We start from the raw sequence: 18,719 nt of genomic DNA, 5'->3' as shown, positions 1-18,719 counted from the left end.
AGAGAGAGAGAGAGAGAGAGAGAGAGAGAGAGAGAGAGAGAGAGAGAGAGAGAGAGAGAGAGAGAAAGATATGAAGTTTCCATAGACATCTCCTACCCAGGGGCATGCAAGTTTGGTGCTATGTCCACGCTAGAAGCAGAGGCAGTCCTGGAGAATGCTGGCTCCTCTGCCTGGTCCTAACTATCAAAGGCTCAGCCAGTTGACCTGGGTGAAGTATACTCTCCAAGCTCTCTCACCTCAAACCTTTGGGAAGGTACACGGGTGCCCCTGACCAGACTGCCCTCCTGTTGGGGTTGAAGCAGGTCTCCCCTGACCTCCCTTCATTGGGGCTGACCATGCACACAATGATACGTACTCCCTGTGTCCAGCTTTAGCCTTTTGTCCTGTGCCATCGCCCCTCTCCTTCACTTAGCTCTCAGCATAATCTATATTGCATTTTGAAGTGAGGATTTGAGTCAGGGGTGGTAGCACATGCCTGTAATCCCAGCACCCAGGAGGCAGAAGAATTCTGAGACCAGCTCTACAACTGTCACCACGGTCCCTCGGCCAGCTTTCTCGTTGTCAAATGGTGGCACACATGGCCTGAAGAACAAACACAGGAGCATGCCTACTCTAAGCTACCACGGGGACTGTGCAAAGCTGGGACTCAGTGACTGTCACTCCTCCCCAGTGTGATCGTGCCCATATTATCTTTTTTCTGCCCATCGTTCTTCCCAAGTTCCCATCCCTTCCGTCCTTCCTGAGTTCAAAAATTGGAACCTGGAACCAAAACAAGACAACCCATCAATCTCCATGTCTCTATGGGGCTCTGAAAACAATTCTTTGCTGAAGTCAGAAGACCAAAATTAAAGTAGTATTCCAGAATAATGAACCATCTACACAGGGTTTTAAACGACCACCCCATCTACTACCTCTGCCGTGTGAAGGAGAAAGCGGTTCTGTGTGTCAATCCGAAAGTGTACAGGTCTCGGTGCGCTGGGCCCTGTGACAGTCACTTGGATATCTGTATTTTCCGTGTGCATTAGGGCTGAAAACTCAGAGAGGGCCTTCAGGGCCACAACAGTATCCTGTTGAGAGAAGAAAAATGATTGTACATTTTGAGAAACATCCAGCAAGCTCTCTAAAGAAAACATTCGGCAGTATTTGGGAACCTCCAGCCTTGCGAGAAGACTGCTTCCTGGGGCCTCTGTGGCTCTTGTGCTGGAAGCACATGACCTGAGAGACTGACCTGAGCAATGGACTCAAGCCGGTCGCCACAGACACAGAACAGCGGCTACAGACGTGGCACTGGTGTATTCAATTAACACACCAGCTATGAGGCTCAAATGAGATAATCGTTAAAATTACCATCTTATACCTTTCGTTTAACTCACTGAACTGGTAATCATACGACTCTACGAAGAAACAGCTATGTTCTTCATTGATATTTTAAAAATACAGTCGCCTCTCACCTGAGTGGATACAAAGCCTCCGAGGCTATTCCTCTGCCTGCTGAGCCACCTCATGACGGGGATGCCCTCAGAAACATGGTGCTGCAGGTAGGAGAGCAGCGCATAGGCCGCAACTTCAATATCCAGGGAGAGCGGCTGCCAGGACTCCGAAAGTGCCGGTGCTGATGAGAGCCAGAACTGTGTGTCCCCTGAGAGGAAAATAAAACCAAAAGCTTACATCTTCGACCATTAAATAGTTCTGTACCAGTCTAGTCTATCTGACTAGCAAAACAGCAGGTTTTATAGATACATATAATATATATGCAAGTATATGCATATACAAGCATACATAAACATGCATTGTATCCAAAGGATGCTCAATCATAACACAAGGACACTTGCTCAGCTGTGTTCATAGCAGCAATAGTCATAATAGCCAGAACCTGGAAACAACCTAGATGCCTCTCAACCAAAGAATGGATTAAAAAAAAATGTGGGGGGCTGGAGAGATGGCTCAGTGGTTAAGAGCATTGCCTGCTCTTCCAAAGGTCTGGAGTTCAATTCCCAGCAACCACATGGTGGCTCATAACCATCTGTAAAGAGGTCTGGCGCCCTCTTCTGGCCTTCAGGCATACACACAGACAGAATATTGTATACATAATAAATAAATAAATATTTTTAAAAAATGTGGAACATTTACACAATGGAGCATTACTCAGGAGTGAAAAACAATGACATGAAATTTGCAGGCAAATGGATGGAACTAGAAGAAAAGACATCCTGAGTTAAGTAACCCAAACCCAGAAAGACAAACATGGTACGGATATTAGTTGTAAAGCAAAGGATAACCAGGCTACCATCCACAACCCCGGAGAAGGACCCTAAAAGGGGTGCATGGATTTCCCTGGGAAGGGGAAATATATGAGATCTCCTGGGTAAACTGGGGGCAGGGGGGTGTGTGGAGGGGAGGGAATGGGGCTACAGGAACATGAGGAATCAGGTTGGTTGAATTGGAGGTGGGATGGAAAGGAAGAGGAATGAGAATAAGTATTTTCATGGAGGGGGTCATGTAGGGGTTAGGGAGACACCTGGTGCTAGGGAAAGTCCCAGGAATCCACAAAGATGTCCCCAGCTAAGACTCCTAGCAATAGTGGAGAGGGTACCTGAACTGGCTTTCTCCTCTAATCAAATTGGCGACTACCCTAACTGTCACCAGAGAGCCTTCATCCAGCAACTGATGGAAGCAGATGGAGCGATCTACAGCCAAGCACTGGGCTGAGCTCCTGGCGTCCCACTGAAGAGAAGGAGGAAGGTATGAACAGAGAAGGTCAAGCTCATGCTGGGGGAACCCGCAGAGACAGCTGATCTGGGCTATTGGGAGCTCACAGACACTGGGCCGACAGCTAGGGAGCCTGCAAAGGACCTACCTAGGCCCTCCACATGGGGGTGGCAGTTGTGTAGCTTGGTCTGTTTGTGGGACCCCAGGCAGTGGGATTAGGATCTATCCCTGGTGCATGATCTGGATTTTTGAAACCTATTCCCCATGCTGGGATGCCTCACCCGGCCTTGATGCAGGGAGAGGAGCCTGGTCCTGCCTCAACTTAATATGCCTTGCTCTGTTGACTCCCATGGGAGACCTGCCCCTTTGTGAATGGAAGAGGAGTGAATGGGTGGGAGGGGGTTTAGACAGGAGGTGGGGGAGGGAAAAGGAAGAGAGGAGGGAGGGGAAACTGTGGTTGGTATGCAAAATAAATGAAAAAAATTAATAAAAAGAAAAGGAAGATGCACGGTTTCTCTCAACTAGCAATCAGCTTAACTCCAGTTCCAGGGAGTACACTGCCCTCTCCTGGATTCTGTGGGTACTGCAAGCGCACAGTGCGCAGCCATATATGCAGTCAAAACACCCATACAAAATTGATTTAAAAAAAAAATGTCCAAGTCCAATGTCTAAAGTTCTATAAACAACTCCTGGAGAGGCAAGACACAATAAAACACACAGACCCCGTGCTGGTATTGCCCTGTTTTGTGTTTTTTTAATATCATTCTAAAGACACACGCTTTTTTCACATCTATTCCATGAAGCCCGGCATTGTTCTCAGCCTCCGTCCCAGACATTACCTTCCTTCTCGGCTTGCTGAGTCAGCAGGTGCAAAGCATCTTCCGCTTTAGGACTCCCCACTGAAGACAAGGCATAGGTTACAAGGGCTAAAGTGAAATTGTCTGAAATTCCTCTGTTCAATTCAGACTCCAAAAACTTGATAGAGGCTTGTACGTCAACACCAGGCTTGGAAGAATAACACGCATATATTACTACTCCTTATATGTAAATTAAAAGTACATTGAAACATTCGCTCAAATAATGATTCCAGGCCTGGTAAGCATTTAACCTCGGTGTGGGCAATAGGAATCAACAATGACCACTGACATGTAAGCACCGGCCATATAGTCCAAATAACAGTTCTGTTCGTTAGCTATAATTAAGTAGACACTATTCTTTGAAGAGGATTTAAAAAAAAAACTTCTGCAAACTTTTTATCCTGCTGAGTACTATAAGTCCAAATATCAGAAGAAAATATAGCTTCAGAAATATGCTTCCCATACTTATTACTAGGAATTGAATGGCTAAGCTCAGAGAAAATTGTGCCTTCCACTGGCCTGAGCTAGAAAAGTAGTCAGAGCTTCATTATTCCTCCATAAAAGCTTAAAGATCTAAACAAAGAAAAAAATCATTCAAAATTCCTGAGACCATAGCTCAGCAGGGTGCTTGCCTCCCAATAAGCAACACCCTGGGCTCAATTCTTAGCACTGTAAAAGAAAACAGAAGATCCTTCACCTCAGCTTGCTAGGACGAAGTCCCAAATTCTAAAGTACAAGCTTTCTCCTTACAATGAAATATACATATTACTGACTTCTATTACCAATAGCAAGCACAATGCATATATTTAAGAACCTTGTACATTCCCCTAAGCTACTCTAAAAGCTTTGGTTATTATTTTTCTCCAGATTTTGGAACGTGGCCCCAAGCGCAAAGCACAGGGCTATGCGAATGCAGATTTCAAATGCAATGTAAAATTACAAAGCACTTTCCATTCCAAGACACATATTTGATCCAGGAGTATCCACGCTCCTGGGATTTGCAGAAGATTGCATACCTGGTATCTTCGGTAGCCCAGGAGAGAAGTCACAATATAGGCTGTAAGTGTCACAGGGCTTTTGTTGCCTCCTTGAAGTTCACTATGGATCACTCTTCCTGGCTCCCAAAATTCACCATTGGATTTCTGATGCTCCTTGAGCCAATTATATGTTCTTTGTAGCACATTCGGATCAATATGTATGTAGGAGTCAGCTTCCGTGAAACATTTTAAAACAAATGCTGACAGCCTTGGAGAAAGGAGGGGGAAACACAGAAAATACATTTAAGTCCTGACCTCTCACGCTGAGCACACAAAACAAAAACACCGTCCCTCCAGAAAAATTCACCAGACGTAGCATCTCAAAGGAAAAACCGGAAGACTGCAAAGAGACAACCTGATCAACTTGTCATAGCAGGTGGACCTGGCTCTCATCTGAACACAGCTCAGAAATTTTAGATCAATTCACAAAATAGCCCATTTGGAAATAAATTTAGGAATCACCTAATTGCTACTTGGAAATAATTTTGTTCCCAGTATTTTACAGGTTGAGAATCCATCCTTTCATGATAGTTGAATTGCCCAACAATACACTTCTGACTGTGCTAGGCAAGCACCACAAAAACCCCCATGCATGTGTAGCCCAAGGCTGTTGATAAAATTTGTGGAGTTCACAAGCAGACTTCACACTTTAAGTGAGAGTAATGGGGGGGGGGGGAGTCAGTACCATAGGATGGTAGAATAAGGGTCAAATCGGCGTGAGCAACGTGTGTATGACTACCACCTGCCACCAATACCTAGGAATGATGAGTGTGTGTGCACGCTGCGCACGCTGCCACCTGTGTGAGTAGGGAGGTGTGCCTGTGTGCGCCTGTGTTAGCAGCCCAAAGGCAACACTGAAAGTCTTCCCTCTTTCACTCTTACCTTTATTTTTTGAGACAGGGTATCTCACTGAACATGCATTTTACCAGGTGTGCCAAACTAGGTGGCCAAGGAGCCATCTCCACACACACCAATTAATCCTAATCCCTTGCACCACAAACCTGGGGTAACAGGCACATGTCATCCATCCTCAGCTTTTTACACAGGTTCTAGAATCTAAACTCAGTTCTCATGCTCGCAGGATAGGAACGGTACTAAGTACCATCTCCACCAACCTAGAAATGATGTCTAAAGAGAGGAAGAAAGGAAATTTAAAAAAAAAAAAAAGAATAGCATAGAAGCAAGAAGTGTGAAGGGGGAAAGAAGATATACAGATATAGATATGCACACACACACACACGAGAGGAGATACGTATGAGGAGAAAAAAGGTAGCAAAGTTGGTAGGTAGGTTTTGTAACAGTGGAAGGCAGAAAGGGAGATTATACAATAAAGACCCCTCATGACAAAAATGCCTAGTATTTATTGTACTGGGTGACACTGTACAGAATCATGACACAAAACACTCTATGTGTAGGGAAGGGTACAAACGTGAGATGGCTCTCAGTCTGTAGCCCCTGCTGGCCTCGGTCCTCACACCCACACATCCCAAGGGCTGGGATCACAAGCACGAGCCACTGTGCCCAGCAAGAAGAGCATAGTAATGTGTGAACACCACCAAGTGGCACAGTAAAGAGACGTGTGTACAGACTGACACCCTGACTCCAGGACAAGGGAAACCCCAAAGAGATCTGTCTCGTCACGGCTCAGCGTGGTGGACATGTGCAGTAGCATCCAGGTCTCTCCCACTGTAGGCGGACCAAGGAGACCTCCTAAGCCCTGGTCAGCCACCACTAGGGAACAAGGTGTCAGGTCAACTGTCCCAAACCAACCACAAGCATTCCATGCAAGAGGAAAGTTGAGCTATTCATTACCTAATCTCATCACCGTTTCTTTTTCAAGAAATACGATCTTTTTGTTTGTTTGTTTTTGTTTTTGTTTTTAGTTTTTCTCTGTAGCTTTGGTGCCTATCCTGGAACTAGCTCTTGTAGACCCAGCTGGCCTCGAGCTCACAGAAATCCGCCTGCCTCCGCCTCCCGAGTGCTGGGATTAAAGGCATGTGCCACCATTGCCCGGTTAAGAAATATGATCTTAAAAACAAAACCACAACAATTGTTTTAACAAACCCTTGTACTAATAAATCAAATATGGCAAGGTCAACGTCACACGGCATTTTTTCCTTGTTATTTGTACCATTATCTTAAACGATTTTTGTCTCTGCTTTTTCCCTCAAAAAAAAAGAAAAACAAAAAGAAAAGAAAAGAAAAGAAAATAAAAGAAAAGAAAAGAAAAGAAAAGAAAGGAGTTATGGGTTTTTTTGTTCTGTTTTGTTTTCTGAATAGAACACACTTGACTTGCAAATGCTTTAGAATCATGTTGTTGTTGTTGTTTTTTAAGAAACCTCTTTTAAAGGCAGGCTCTGTAACAAGCAGCTGCAGTGTCCACACAGACAGGAATGTCCACGGCCACTGTGACCTAGTATACACATGTTCCATGATACAGATTTGTTTAATTTTTTTAAAAAAAAAAAAGTCACTTACCAAGTACTCCCAGAAGGGTCGCTATCCCCAAAAGCACTGAAGGAGCCATCTTTCCTCTGATAGAGAAGTTCCCTTTGATAACCTGAAGACACAAAAGTCCAAGTACAATCAATCCATTTGCTATGGCTTCTTGTTGGGGCCACTGGAGTAACATCGAATGATTATTAGTAATATCAAACACCCTTCTAGCCACCCGAAAGCAAGCAAAGTCAAGGTCAAGCAGCTCTATCCACTTCTAGTATTCCCCAAAAGGCTTTCTCTGCTTGACTATCTAAGCTGTCTACTCTCTACAGCGTCAGAATTAAAGCTTAGGGCCAAACAGAAAGGACAGGTGATTTCTGTCCCTTAGGCTGGCGAGAAAGAGGGAAAATAATGATTGAAGGCAGAGTTTCTTAAATGACTCGGTCATGAACCCCTGAGGGAAATGATGAAACCAACTGTCTGCTTCCACGCCCATTCCACACTTCATATTTATACACACACATATGCACACACATGCACACACACGCAGTGGTTGTAATGAAGTATTACTTTATAAGTAAATGAGGATTGCTGTGGAGACTACTCAGCCATAGAATGCTCACTCGGCAAGCATGAAGACCTGAGTTCAGATCCCAGCCACCTACCCCAAAAGCTGGGCACAGAGCCATGTGCCTGTAACCCCAGAACTGGGGAGCAGACACAGGGAATACCTGGAATTTGCTGGTCAGTCAATGAACTTCAGGTTCAGTGAGAGAACTAGTCTCAAAAAAAAAAAGTGGAGAAATGATTGAGTGTAGTGATAAGAGTGGCGGGGCTGCGTCCCCAGCACCCCTGCCACCTGGCTAGCTTATGCCCCGAAATAATTACATGGAAACTATATTCTTTTAAACACTGCTTGGCCCATTATATCTAGCCTCTTCTTGGCTAACTCTCGCACCTGGACTAGCCCATTTCTAATAAGGTATGTAGCACCCCAAGGTGTGCTTACCGGGAAGATTCTAGCCTACGTCCATCCTGGGTTGGAGTTTCATCACGTGTGCCTCAGAGAGCAGAGCTATTGGGAGAGCGGAGCATGGTATCTCTGCTCCAGAGAGCAGAGCTGTCAAGTCTGAGCTCACTTCCTCTTCCTCCCAGCATTCTGTTCTGTTTACTCCTCCCACCTATGTTTTAACCTATCAGGGCCAGCCAAGCAGTTTCTTTATTTTTTAACCAATGACCTTCCTCCATCAATTGAGAAGACCTGATGTCAGCCTCTGGACTCCACATGTGAACATGCACACATGCACCCATATACACAGTGTGCATGCATGCACCCATATACACAGAGTACGTACACAAATATGCACACTGAAATAAAGCAAACTGGGGAGTAGTTAAGGCTCGTGTATCTGTTTTAATGAAAGCAGAGGCTTCATACTTCCAAATGAATGATTTCAAATAAAGAAAGGTTGGTTCATGATTACAAAGACTTCGAAATCCAGGATTAGAACTCATGTGACTTGCCCACTGCCTCTCCGGCCTGCCTCTCCCATATCTACCTCTCCCGCATCTGCCTCTCCCATGTGGGCTTCTCCCATGAAGACCCAAGCTTTTCTCCCTCAGTTGTCCACTACAAATCCTGATCTGAGAATCTGGATTAAGGTATAAGACATAACAGTATGTTTCATAGTGATATTGTAAAGCTAAAAACAAAAGGAATATATACACACATTTAAAGTTAAAGACACTTTTTCTTAATTTTAAGAAGAAAACTTCAGGTTGTAATCTTCATGTTTATGCCTGAAATGCTACTGTTGTATAATTAAATAGCAAATCTTCATTTTTTGTTCACTAGGGATAAAGGACTGTGAGAAGACGCTTACAAATATTAACTTGGGTGAGTCTAACACAGGTGGCCACCCTCCAACACCCCCCATCATTGTCAAAAAAACAACCTTATTCCCCACCTAGGGCATCCAGTCCCAAGGAAAATAGGAGCTGCAGCATCTTCAGTGGCAGAGTGGATTAATAAGCAGGTCCCAGACCTCCAGCTCTGTTCCCATGGAAACACAAAGGAAGAAGTACCTGGGAGAAGAGCTGGTTTGACTCTCAACTCTTTGGGTCTCTGTTGAGACTGCCTTTGTCACATTCTAAGCCAGCCAGCCACGCTTAGAGAACCTTTGGCTGCTTGTCCTCCCAAACAACTGCCTATATCAAGCCTAATTTCTACTCTATTAGCAGAAAAAGATACTGATGTCATAGCCATGGTGTTTATTGTTAATATAACAATCTACATACCACTGTAGATACCAAAGTTGAAGATTTTTCATCCCGATAAATGAGCAAGTTAGAAGCTTGGTTTTCTCCAAAAGTTTACCAAGAAATAAGAGCAACACTTTCAAGTTCACATAGCTCTTTGGTTTGGAAAATAATAATATAATCAGAATTATCAGACATGTCTTAAAATTAAAATATACAAGTAATTATGGATGTAAAGTAGCTACAACTTATCAGGCTAAAGATGAAAGTACTGTTTGCAGAAAAAATAAAAAAGAACACCCCAGGGCTGGCGTGTAGCTCAGCAGTATAACACGTTCCCAGGCTGAGGGCTCAGTTCTGAGAGGAAGGCAGAGAATGTTATAATAAAGGAAAACATATGTTTTCAACTAGACTCTGAGTCTCACATGGGAAAACAAACAGCAAGAATTTTTAATTTAAATATCTGAAGACAAGAATCCTCGAGCAGATTCAACAGATAGAGCCACTTGCTACCAATCCTGAGGACGTGAGTTTGATTCCCAATACCCACATCCGGAAGATGAGAACCAATTCCCAAAAGTCATTCTCTGAACTCTACACACACACACACACACACACACACACACACACACACACACACCTAGACACCCACATACACAAAATAAAAATAAATAAAATGCAATAAAAATGTTAAGTTTCTGAGGGAAATAAGCAGTTTAACCCTTCGAAATTTCTAGTCCTTGTAAGAAACAGTTTTGTTAGACAGTTCTTTCTTTCCTTGACAGCAAAATGTATTGCACACAAAGATGCAGCTGTTGGCTACAGGACCCCTGGGCCAACATGACTTAAACAAGGCAATGTGCTGTTCCCAAGTGACATTGAAATGACCATAATTCACACAAAACTGCACTAATGCCTTAAAAGATAACATTAAATTTGCAAGACTTAAAAGCTAGTCTGTGAAGTTAGATGCTGATGTCACAAAGAAGAATGATGTCAGGAAACATTTCCCCCTCTGGTTCAGATGGAATCTGCGGGGCAAGCCAGAAACACTGGTTCCACTCGTTCCTGGCTGGTAAGGACGTGCCAGGGCTAGGTAGAATGGTTAGTGTCTACAGGTAATCCCTGCAGTGAGGGACTGCAGAACTCTCCTAGTCTTGGCCTCCATACTAGAAAGATGAACTTAAAAGAGTCCAAGCAGTTGGTGGTGATGGTTCATCCACATTCAGCACTCACTGGGGTGCCCACGTGGTCATACCATGAGGAAGGGGTGAGTTAGACACAGAACTCACCACTGGAGTATTAATACAGATGATGATGGGGTAGTTTTAAACAATGTTAAGGGAAGACTCTAAACCAGAGCAATACAGATACAATCTTAAGGAGAAAGCTGAGAAAAGTACCCAAAATGATACAGTCTAGGGGCCTTGATAGAGATCTTTTCCTCTGCCACCTAAAGAATTAAGAGGCAGGGAAAATCTGAAGCACAACATGAAGCAGCAGAGAGATCTCAGATAGGAGCAAAAGTTGAAGAAGGATTTTCTTGGGGCCAGGAAACACACACACACACACACACACACACACACACACGCAGCAGGCACACAGACAAAAGACCCTCTGCGAGGAGCGACTGGGAAGCCGGAAACTCCAGTCTCTCCCTGAGGGCTGTGGTTTTAAAATCTCCTCTCCTCATTTAGGGCTGATCATTTAAAGACAGATAGCATGGCTGATTGGCCCAGAGGTGTGATATGGCAGGCTCTGCTGGTGGGAGACAAAAGCCTATACCGCCTTAGTTTTAAGCTGCTAGGCTTTTCTCTCAAGGCAGGAAGCTGAGGTAGAAGCCCGCCATCTTGGAAATCTGGCACCTTTGTTACCTAGCCTTGGCCCCTCTCCCTAGCTGTCTGCTTAACAGGGAGTCTAATTCTTGGTCTCTCAATACCATGTAATTACTTTTACTATTTCATCTTATAGGTGGGAAACTGAGACTCTGAGAGGCTGAGGAAGCAGACCCAAGATAGGGCCCATGGCTAGTGTCTTAACCACTACATTCCTTTCCTCCCACGACACCCATAAAGGTCAAAATGATGTGCACTGGAGGAATATCTGGCACTTGGGGACCTAATCTTTCTCTCCCTTTGGTTGATATGTACCTTTAGCAGCCAGGAAGCATAAGAGGAGAGTCCCAGAGGGCCTACTTGGAACCTTGTGTTTCCAGGATGGGGATCAAACCCAGGGCCTCATTAATGATAAGCAAAAATAAAAATAAAAAATAAAAAAGAGCTACATCCCTAGCTGGTTTTGAAAAGCTGGTTTGACAACAACCCAGCCAGAACTGAAGTGCAGGGCCAGTGTTGTCTTTGGAAAAGAGCAAGGACTGGGGCCTGAGCTGTCCTAACTCTGAGCAAAGTGTCACAGGGACAAACCAAGTCATCTTGAAGGGGTCAATAGTTCTTTAAGTGGTTCAAGCCCTTCAAATTAGAATTTAAAGGGCTGGAACAATGGTCTCACAGTTAAGAGCACTTGCTGCTCTTGCAGAGGAATCAGGTTTGACTCCCCATTTGATAGGTTCCTACTATCTGTAATCCCAGGTCTAGGGGGATCTGACATCCCCTGGCCTCTGCAAGCACCAGGCACACATGTGGTGCACAGACATACATGCACACAAAACACTCATATGTGTATAATAAAAATTAATTAAAAGTTTAAGAATTCAAAGATTTGATCAGCAAAAACTAGTTCATAAATCATACATAAATATGGAATTATAGACATTTATGAGTTATTTTGCTTTATTAAAATATAACAATGAATTCATATCAAATTATAAAATGCCAATCTAATCTGTATTCACTTTCTAGTTAAAACCAGACAAACTAATCTCAGTACAAACTGAAATCTTGTTTTCTAAAAGTACAGAGTTAAGTTTTAATAGTCCCCTACAGTTTTTACTTATCTCCTTACTATGACTATTAAGCCAAGGTGTAAAGATCAACATGTCACAGTTTATCGCAGACAACACTTGATACCACTTCTTAAATATAATTATAATAGAATTTTCAAAAATAACAGTTCCTATGTGTATATATTTAAAATATAAATGATCTATAAACATACATTAAAAGAATAGTCTTTTTCAATTTTTGGTTTGGTTTGATTTGGTTTTTTGAGACAGGGTTTCTCTGAGTAGCTCTGACTGTCCTAGAACTTGCTCTGAAGACCAGATTGGCCTTGAGCTCACAGAGGTCCACCTGCTTCTGCCTCCAAATGGCTGGTATTAAAGATGTATGCCACCACCTCCCAGCTAAAAGAATAGCATTTTTGAATCAATATCTCTATATAAAAAGTAGCAAATGCTAACTCACAGAACTTCCTTTGGGGGCGGGGAGCTTATCAGCTCCTGGGCTGGACAACCAGTCAGAATGTCATCACCATGTGTGTTTCTAATGGAAGGAAAAATATACCCTATCTCCTCCTCACATGAGAACACAGGGCTGCTCTCAACTAGATCCCAAACTCTGGTGCCCTTGCCTTTTCTTCCCACACACTGCCTTCTTGTGTGACCCTTGGCTTCCCCCCCACTCACCCCGTCCTGCCTGGATTGACACAGCTCACATTGATGCAATCTGACTCTGCAGGTTCTAGCCTTTACAGTTCCTCTCCCCCAACAGTACCCCATGTTCACCCCTACTGCTTTATCATAACCCCCCACTGAGACAGTCTACATGTTGGTGTACTCAAGTATCTTGCTCAAACTCCCGGTCCTCATCTTCCTATCCCATTGCTCCTCTATAAATATCCAGGAAGTCTGTACACTAGATATCCTTTGGATGCATGGACTCTGTGGCCCATCTCTTGGGGTTTCCAAGGCTTATTTCCCTTCCCTGTGACTCGGTTTCCTTATTTATGATGTGGAAATAGTAGTACACCTACCACCTGTGTTGTTGTGAAGATGAAGGAAACATAAGGCTTGTCAACAGGATCAGCTGCCCTCTCTAGTACTGCTCAGAGTTTAGTTGAGGAGAAACAGCTTTCTCTATAATAGAGATGCTAAAAGAAAGGTTCATATCAAAATGTTCTCATTACTTGAGCTTTGAAATTTGTGGAAACATGGGCAAAATAGCTAGTGGTAGGTTTCTCTTTGCATTTAACCCATTCATCTAGAAAGAAAGAAAAAAAAGGAAGGAAGGAAGGAAGGAAGGAAGGAAGGAAGGAAAGAAAGAAAGAAAGAAAGAAAGAAAGAAAGAAAGAAAGAAAGAAAGAAAGAAAGAAAACACATACACAAAAAAATTAAATTTTACTTTCCCAGATTGTGCTGAGTAAGCACATCCCAGTAATTTTGTGTAGTTCCTACCCATCTTCATGATTTCCTATACAGCGTATATCATATAAACAGGGCTGTCAAAAACAACCTGAGACTGTTATTTGAAGTTGACTTTTATAGTATTTCATGAACTCAAAATTTGCATTTTTATTACTATTAGAAATGGCTTACCACTCTTCAACTTCTCTAGCTGAATGTAGCCATGGATGCTGAGAGCAAGGACTAAACACAATGTTGGGTCCAAATCCTAGGCAAGCTATTTATCTTTCCTGCTTCTCAGCTTCCTTGAGCTTCTAGATGGAGAGTGTTAGCACACTACCTAAATGTGGGTGGGAGAGCTGGCCCTGAGGTCATGGGGGTGCGAGAGCTGGCCCTGCCCCTCACCAGCTGCAGCACTCGGGAGAACAGGCCCTGCACCTTTCCCAGACAACACAGTGGAGAGGCAGGTGAGCCAGCACTAAGGGCCTGAGAGCAGGAGAACTGGCCCACTCTTTACTGCCTGCTGCAGTGGGTGCACCGGCCAGGGCAATGCAGGAGCGCTCACCCTGTTGGGGTTGATGAGGGAAAGCTGGCAGGCTGACCAACCAAGCTACCACCCAAGCCCAGAACCAGGGCTATGAGTTGGCCCAGCCCAACATCCATCTCATCTATGAATTGCTGGAGCATGTGAAGGAGCCAGACGTGCAGATCCAAAGCTGCAGGACCTCCATGACACAAGGCGACAACAGGATTAGGAGAGGCGTCCCAGTGAGGGCCCAGTATCAAGAATACAAGAGAAGTCAGAGGGCTTGAACCAGACTAATGACTCATCGCAGGGAACACTTGCAAGTGAAGATGTATGGATTAAAGGGTGCACTGTGTGACTCACTAGGCCACACATCAGCTTACAAGATGAGACTTCTTTTTCTTTATATTTCAGTTTGGTCATTTTTCTTTTGGGGGTTTTTCTTGGAGGGGAGGGTTGTTTTTCTTTTGAGTTTTATTTTGTTCTGGGGGGAGGTTGCAAGGGCAGCGGGTAGATATGAAGGGACAGGGAGAAGGATGGGATCAGGATGCATGATGGGAAACCCACAAAGAATCGACAAAAAATAATAAAAGAAAATAACACCGCCTGACACAGGCAGCACTCAACCCGTGTTAACTTTGCTCTGAGCAGGTGGTCCCCACAGCTGAGCCATTCTCACAGCGCAGAGTCACATCCGCCATTTTCAGAGGTGTAAGCGTCCACTCCATACACGAAGTTCTACCCTGAAGCTAACCTGAGCTACATAAGATCGTATCAAGAAAAACTAGTGAGCAAAGGACCACAAATGAGCGCTCATTCGTTGTAGGTTTTTAAAGAGTTTACATTAGCAGCAGTTAAAGAACGGCTGCCTTCAGGAAGTCAAGTAGACCCTCCCATGGTCTGACCCTCAGCTCCGTCAATACCATCTAGTCCCACCAAAACACAGATACAACCCCAATCTATTCTGAAACATGGCCCAGGGAGACCCTGACCTATAAAACACAAACTTTTTTGTAACAAATAGAAGTATACATCTAATGCTTACCTTCCCTCATAAATGAAAGGGCTTTTTCCTTTAAATTATCTGTCAGCTGCTTCTGTTTAGTCAGATAATCCAAAACGTAAATATTTGGAGCAAAATTTATCATGTTCTGCTCGCCACAACCGTAAGGCATCCGTATCAGCGAGGCCAAACCGTTGATGGAAGGACCCAGAATATCTCCTGAAAGCACAAAACATTCGGTTCAACGGATAACGCTCACTCACCCTTCCCTGCTGGCACGGGCAGTCTCAGCTCAGGACAGCCATCTATCATGGAAGCAAGTGGGGCAGAGAAGATACAACCAGAGCAAGAGCAATGGTGTAGAACTCACGATCGTGATGTCAGGACACTTCTGCCTAAATAACAATGGGGTCAAATCTAAGTGTTCCTTTATATCAAAATGGCAGGAGCTGACATTTAGTTCTTCTGAAGGAGATGCAGGTGCACTGGAAAAAGCTGTGCTTAATTTAAAAGCAGTTTAGGCTAAGAAAACTAGAAGTAATGTTCCTACTGCAAAGAATCTTGCCCAGAAAATTGTTCTAAGCAAGGTTCCTCATGTCTTGCTTATGGGAAGTTTTCAAACCATACTTGTCCTGACCATAGACTAAGAAATACTAATTTAGTAGGTTTAGAAAAAACAAACCAGATATTTGTGTTTTAAAACATTTTACGTAAGATTGGGATCCTCAACAACAGCCAAGAAGCACAGAATCCAGGAGCTCTGCACTACAGAACACTGGTCCCTCTAGCCACGGTGCTTGTAGCCTTGCTACCCAGTGTGCCCATACCCCAGAAGTACCACCATCACCTCAGAATTCAGAGAGTCCAGTCAGGCATGGGGGCACATGCCTAGATTACCAGCAAAGAAGCTGGGATGCAGGGATCTGGAATTCAAGGCCAGCCTGGGTTTCGTAAAGATTTCAAGGCCAGCCTGGACTACATACCAAGACCTAATCTCCTAAAACAAAGAGCCAGTGAAATAGTTCAGGAGTAAGGGATTTGTCTAGCATGCACAAAATCCCATGTTTCATTTTTGAGAAAAATGAAGAAAGTTAAAGGGAGACAGGAAGGAAGAAGGAAGGAGGGAAGAGGGCACAAGCCCTGACCCACCGCAGACATACGAAACCAGGACTTCTTGTCAAGCAAGTCCCCACGTGCATGTTGATAAGCACTGGTCTAAAGTCTATCAGCTGAGGCCAACTAAAACCTTTCACAAGCTCTTCTCACGAGGTCTAAGTAAGACAATCTATCTGCAAATAGATGAAGAATAGATTATTGCATGCAAATCAGCCAGTGTGTGGTGACATGCAGTACCCTTACCAATTGCTGTGATCTGAACTCTTTCACTGCCGTTGACTGTATTGGGAGGAAAGGAGAAACTCAAAGTTTTCTGGGTAGTTTGCACTTTGCTGTCGGTCAGATCCAGTAAGATAGACTGTGAATATGACTTCTCTATGCCTTCAGCCTGTAGGGAAAGGAACACGGCATCATGTCTGCTTATCCGCTAACTGAGAGTTGTGTGCAGATACAAAGACAAACATCTATGCTGTGGATGCAGCTATACAAGAAAATACCTACCTACCGTTTCTTGATCCTGATTTCAAATGTGGTAAGCACTTGCTTTCTAGCTAAATTGAGAAAGCATTTCCTAAAATTGGCACGGAAGTGGAAGAGGCAAGGGGAGAGGAGAGAATGTAGCAAACACTGGGGAGTAGATGCGTCTGTTGTTATCTAAACAGAGGCACTAAATGCCTTAGCTGAAATCACAGTTAACCAGAGATTCAAACCCAAAGTAATGCCACCTTAAAAGAGGAGTGGCCATCTACTGTGCTGAGCTATGTTTTATACAAAATGTCCTCTCACAACGATAGTCTACAAAACCTATTTTGAGGAATTCCAAAATGCCCACGCTACGTTATCAACCTGACCATGATCCAACAGGCTCCCAATACAGTTGGTATTTAAAAATACTTGACCGTCCTAATAGTCATGCTTCTACTCAAATTTAAAAAGGAAAAATGGAGCCAGGCATTGGTGATGCACACCTTTAATCCCAGCACTTGTGAGGCAGAGGCAGGTGGATCTCGAGGCCAGCCTAGTCTACAAGAGCTAGTTCCAGGACAGGTTCCAAAGCTACAGAGAAACCCTGTCTTGAAAAAAAAAAAGGAAAATGGCAATATTTTGACAGTATGTGCATGTCATATTTTTACTGACAGATGAGAAAATAACTAGGCATTACCAAGACTGTGAAGGAGAGACATTTTAGGTACCAACTGATTTGACACAAACGCCATCTCTCATCTGCCTTTCAATTCCATGTTTGTTTCCACTGTATCCATCTAAACCCCAAATACTTACCTTTACTAAAACCTTTTGGGTGATGGCATCCGAAGCAGTAGGCGAGGTGACTTTCACTGTGATGGGAATTTCCCCCAACTGTGTTGGCTTGATAGGGAAAGAAAAAGTGACCCCATCCTCGCTGGGAACCAGAGCAGTCTGCTGGTGCACGGTGTCATTCACGTCACTTGAAGACATTAAAATATCAAAGCTGTCACTTTCCTCAATGAGCACTACAACCTGTGGGGGGGGGGGGATAAAACCAAAAAGTTTTTTATTAAAAACGTTCCTTTGTAGTGTTTCTATTGCTATTTTAAGTGCTGATGTGGGAGTGTCATATATCAATCTGTTGATTTCATTGGTTAAGCAATAAAGGAACTCCTTGGCCCTGATAGGTTAAAAGATAGATGGGAGGAGGAAACAGAATAGAATTCTGGGTGGAAGAGGAAGTAATGTCAGACTCTGCTCTGCTCCCAGAGAGACGCATGCTCAGCTCTGCTGGATAGACACGATAGCTCTGCGCTCTGAGGCAGACGCATGAAGCTCCCCAGGATGGACGTAGGTTAGAATCTTCCCGGTAAGCGCACCTTGGAGTGCTTACACACATTACTAGAAATGGGCTAGTCCAGGTGCGAGAGTTAGCCTAGAAGAGGCTAGATAGAAATGGGTCAAGCAGTTAAATGAATACAGTTTGTGTGTTGTTATTTCGGGCATGAGCTAGCCAAGCGGCCTGGGTGTTGGGGACGCAGCCCCGCCGCTCATATTTCAACAAAGTGCTGTTACAAGTATAAGACTCAAAACTGGAGAAAAATGAGACCAAGGTTAGGCCAAGAAAAGGGAAAAGCAGAAAGGAAATCAGAGAAAACTGGATTTATTCTATGCATTCCCCTTCTATCTCAAGACACATCTGGGGAACGGCATTCTTTGGCTTCATTTACAGGGCTTTCACTAACTCCTTTTGTTACACAGCCCTTGAGTGGCAGGCTGGCACAAAAAGGCCATTTTGAATATTAGTTTCACCACCTCTTGTTTTAACTGTGTCGTCTTAAGAGACACAGGTCCTATTAGCGAAGCTGGGAAAAATGGGTTGAAATATTGCTCTATCTACTTATAGTTTCTACAAAAATCATTCAGTGAAAAGTATGGTTAACACATAAGTCCTTTTTTTCTATTTATTTATTTATTTATTTATTTATTTATTTATTTAGAGACA

General features: G+C 43.7%; 1 protein-coding gene across 1 annotated transcript in view; it reads right to left on the bottom strand.

The window, feature by feature from the left end:
* Positions 1-18,719, bottom strand: part of Cd109 (CD109 molecule) — a 102,979-nt gene that overhangs the window by 11,528 nt on the left and 72,732 nt on the right. Inside the window, exons 21-28 of the mRNA XM_050126341.1 lie at positions 17,528-17,746; positions 16,490-16,634; positions 15,173-15,349; positions 7,082-7,163; positions 4,583-4,811; positions 3,549-3,714; positions 1,452-1,639; positions 912-1,067 (exon numbers count right to left, since the gene is read on the bottom strand). Of these exons, the coding sequence (XP_049982298.1) occupies positions 912-1,067; positions 1,452-1,639; positions 3,549-3,714; positions 4,583-4,811; positions 7,082-7,163; positions 15,173-15,349; positions 16,490-16,634; positions 17,528-17,746 (1,362 nt within the window). The remainder of the gene's footprint in view (positions 1-911; positions 1,068-1,451; positions 1,640-3,548; positions 3,715-4,582; positions 4,812-7,081; positions 7,164-15,172; positions 15,350-16,489; positions 16,635-17,527; positions 17,747-18,719) is intronic.

This window comes from Alexandromys fortis, unplaced genomic scaffold (assembly GCF_014885135.2).
Source record: "Alexandromys fortis isolate MF-2015 unplaced genomic scaffold, M_Fortis_MF-2015_v1.1 scaffold_22, whole genome shotgun sequence".
Lineage (NCBI taxonomy): Eukaryota > Metazoa > Chordata > Mammalia > Rodentia > Cricetidae > Alexandromys > Alexandromys fortis.
Note: the sequence above shows the minus strand (reverse complement) of the source record. Positions and strands in the feature narration are given on the sequence as shown.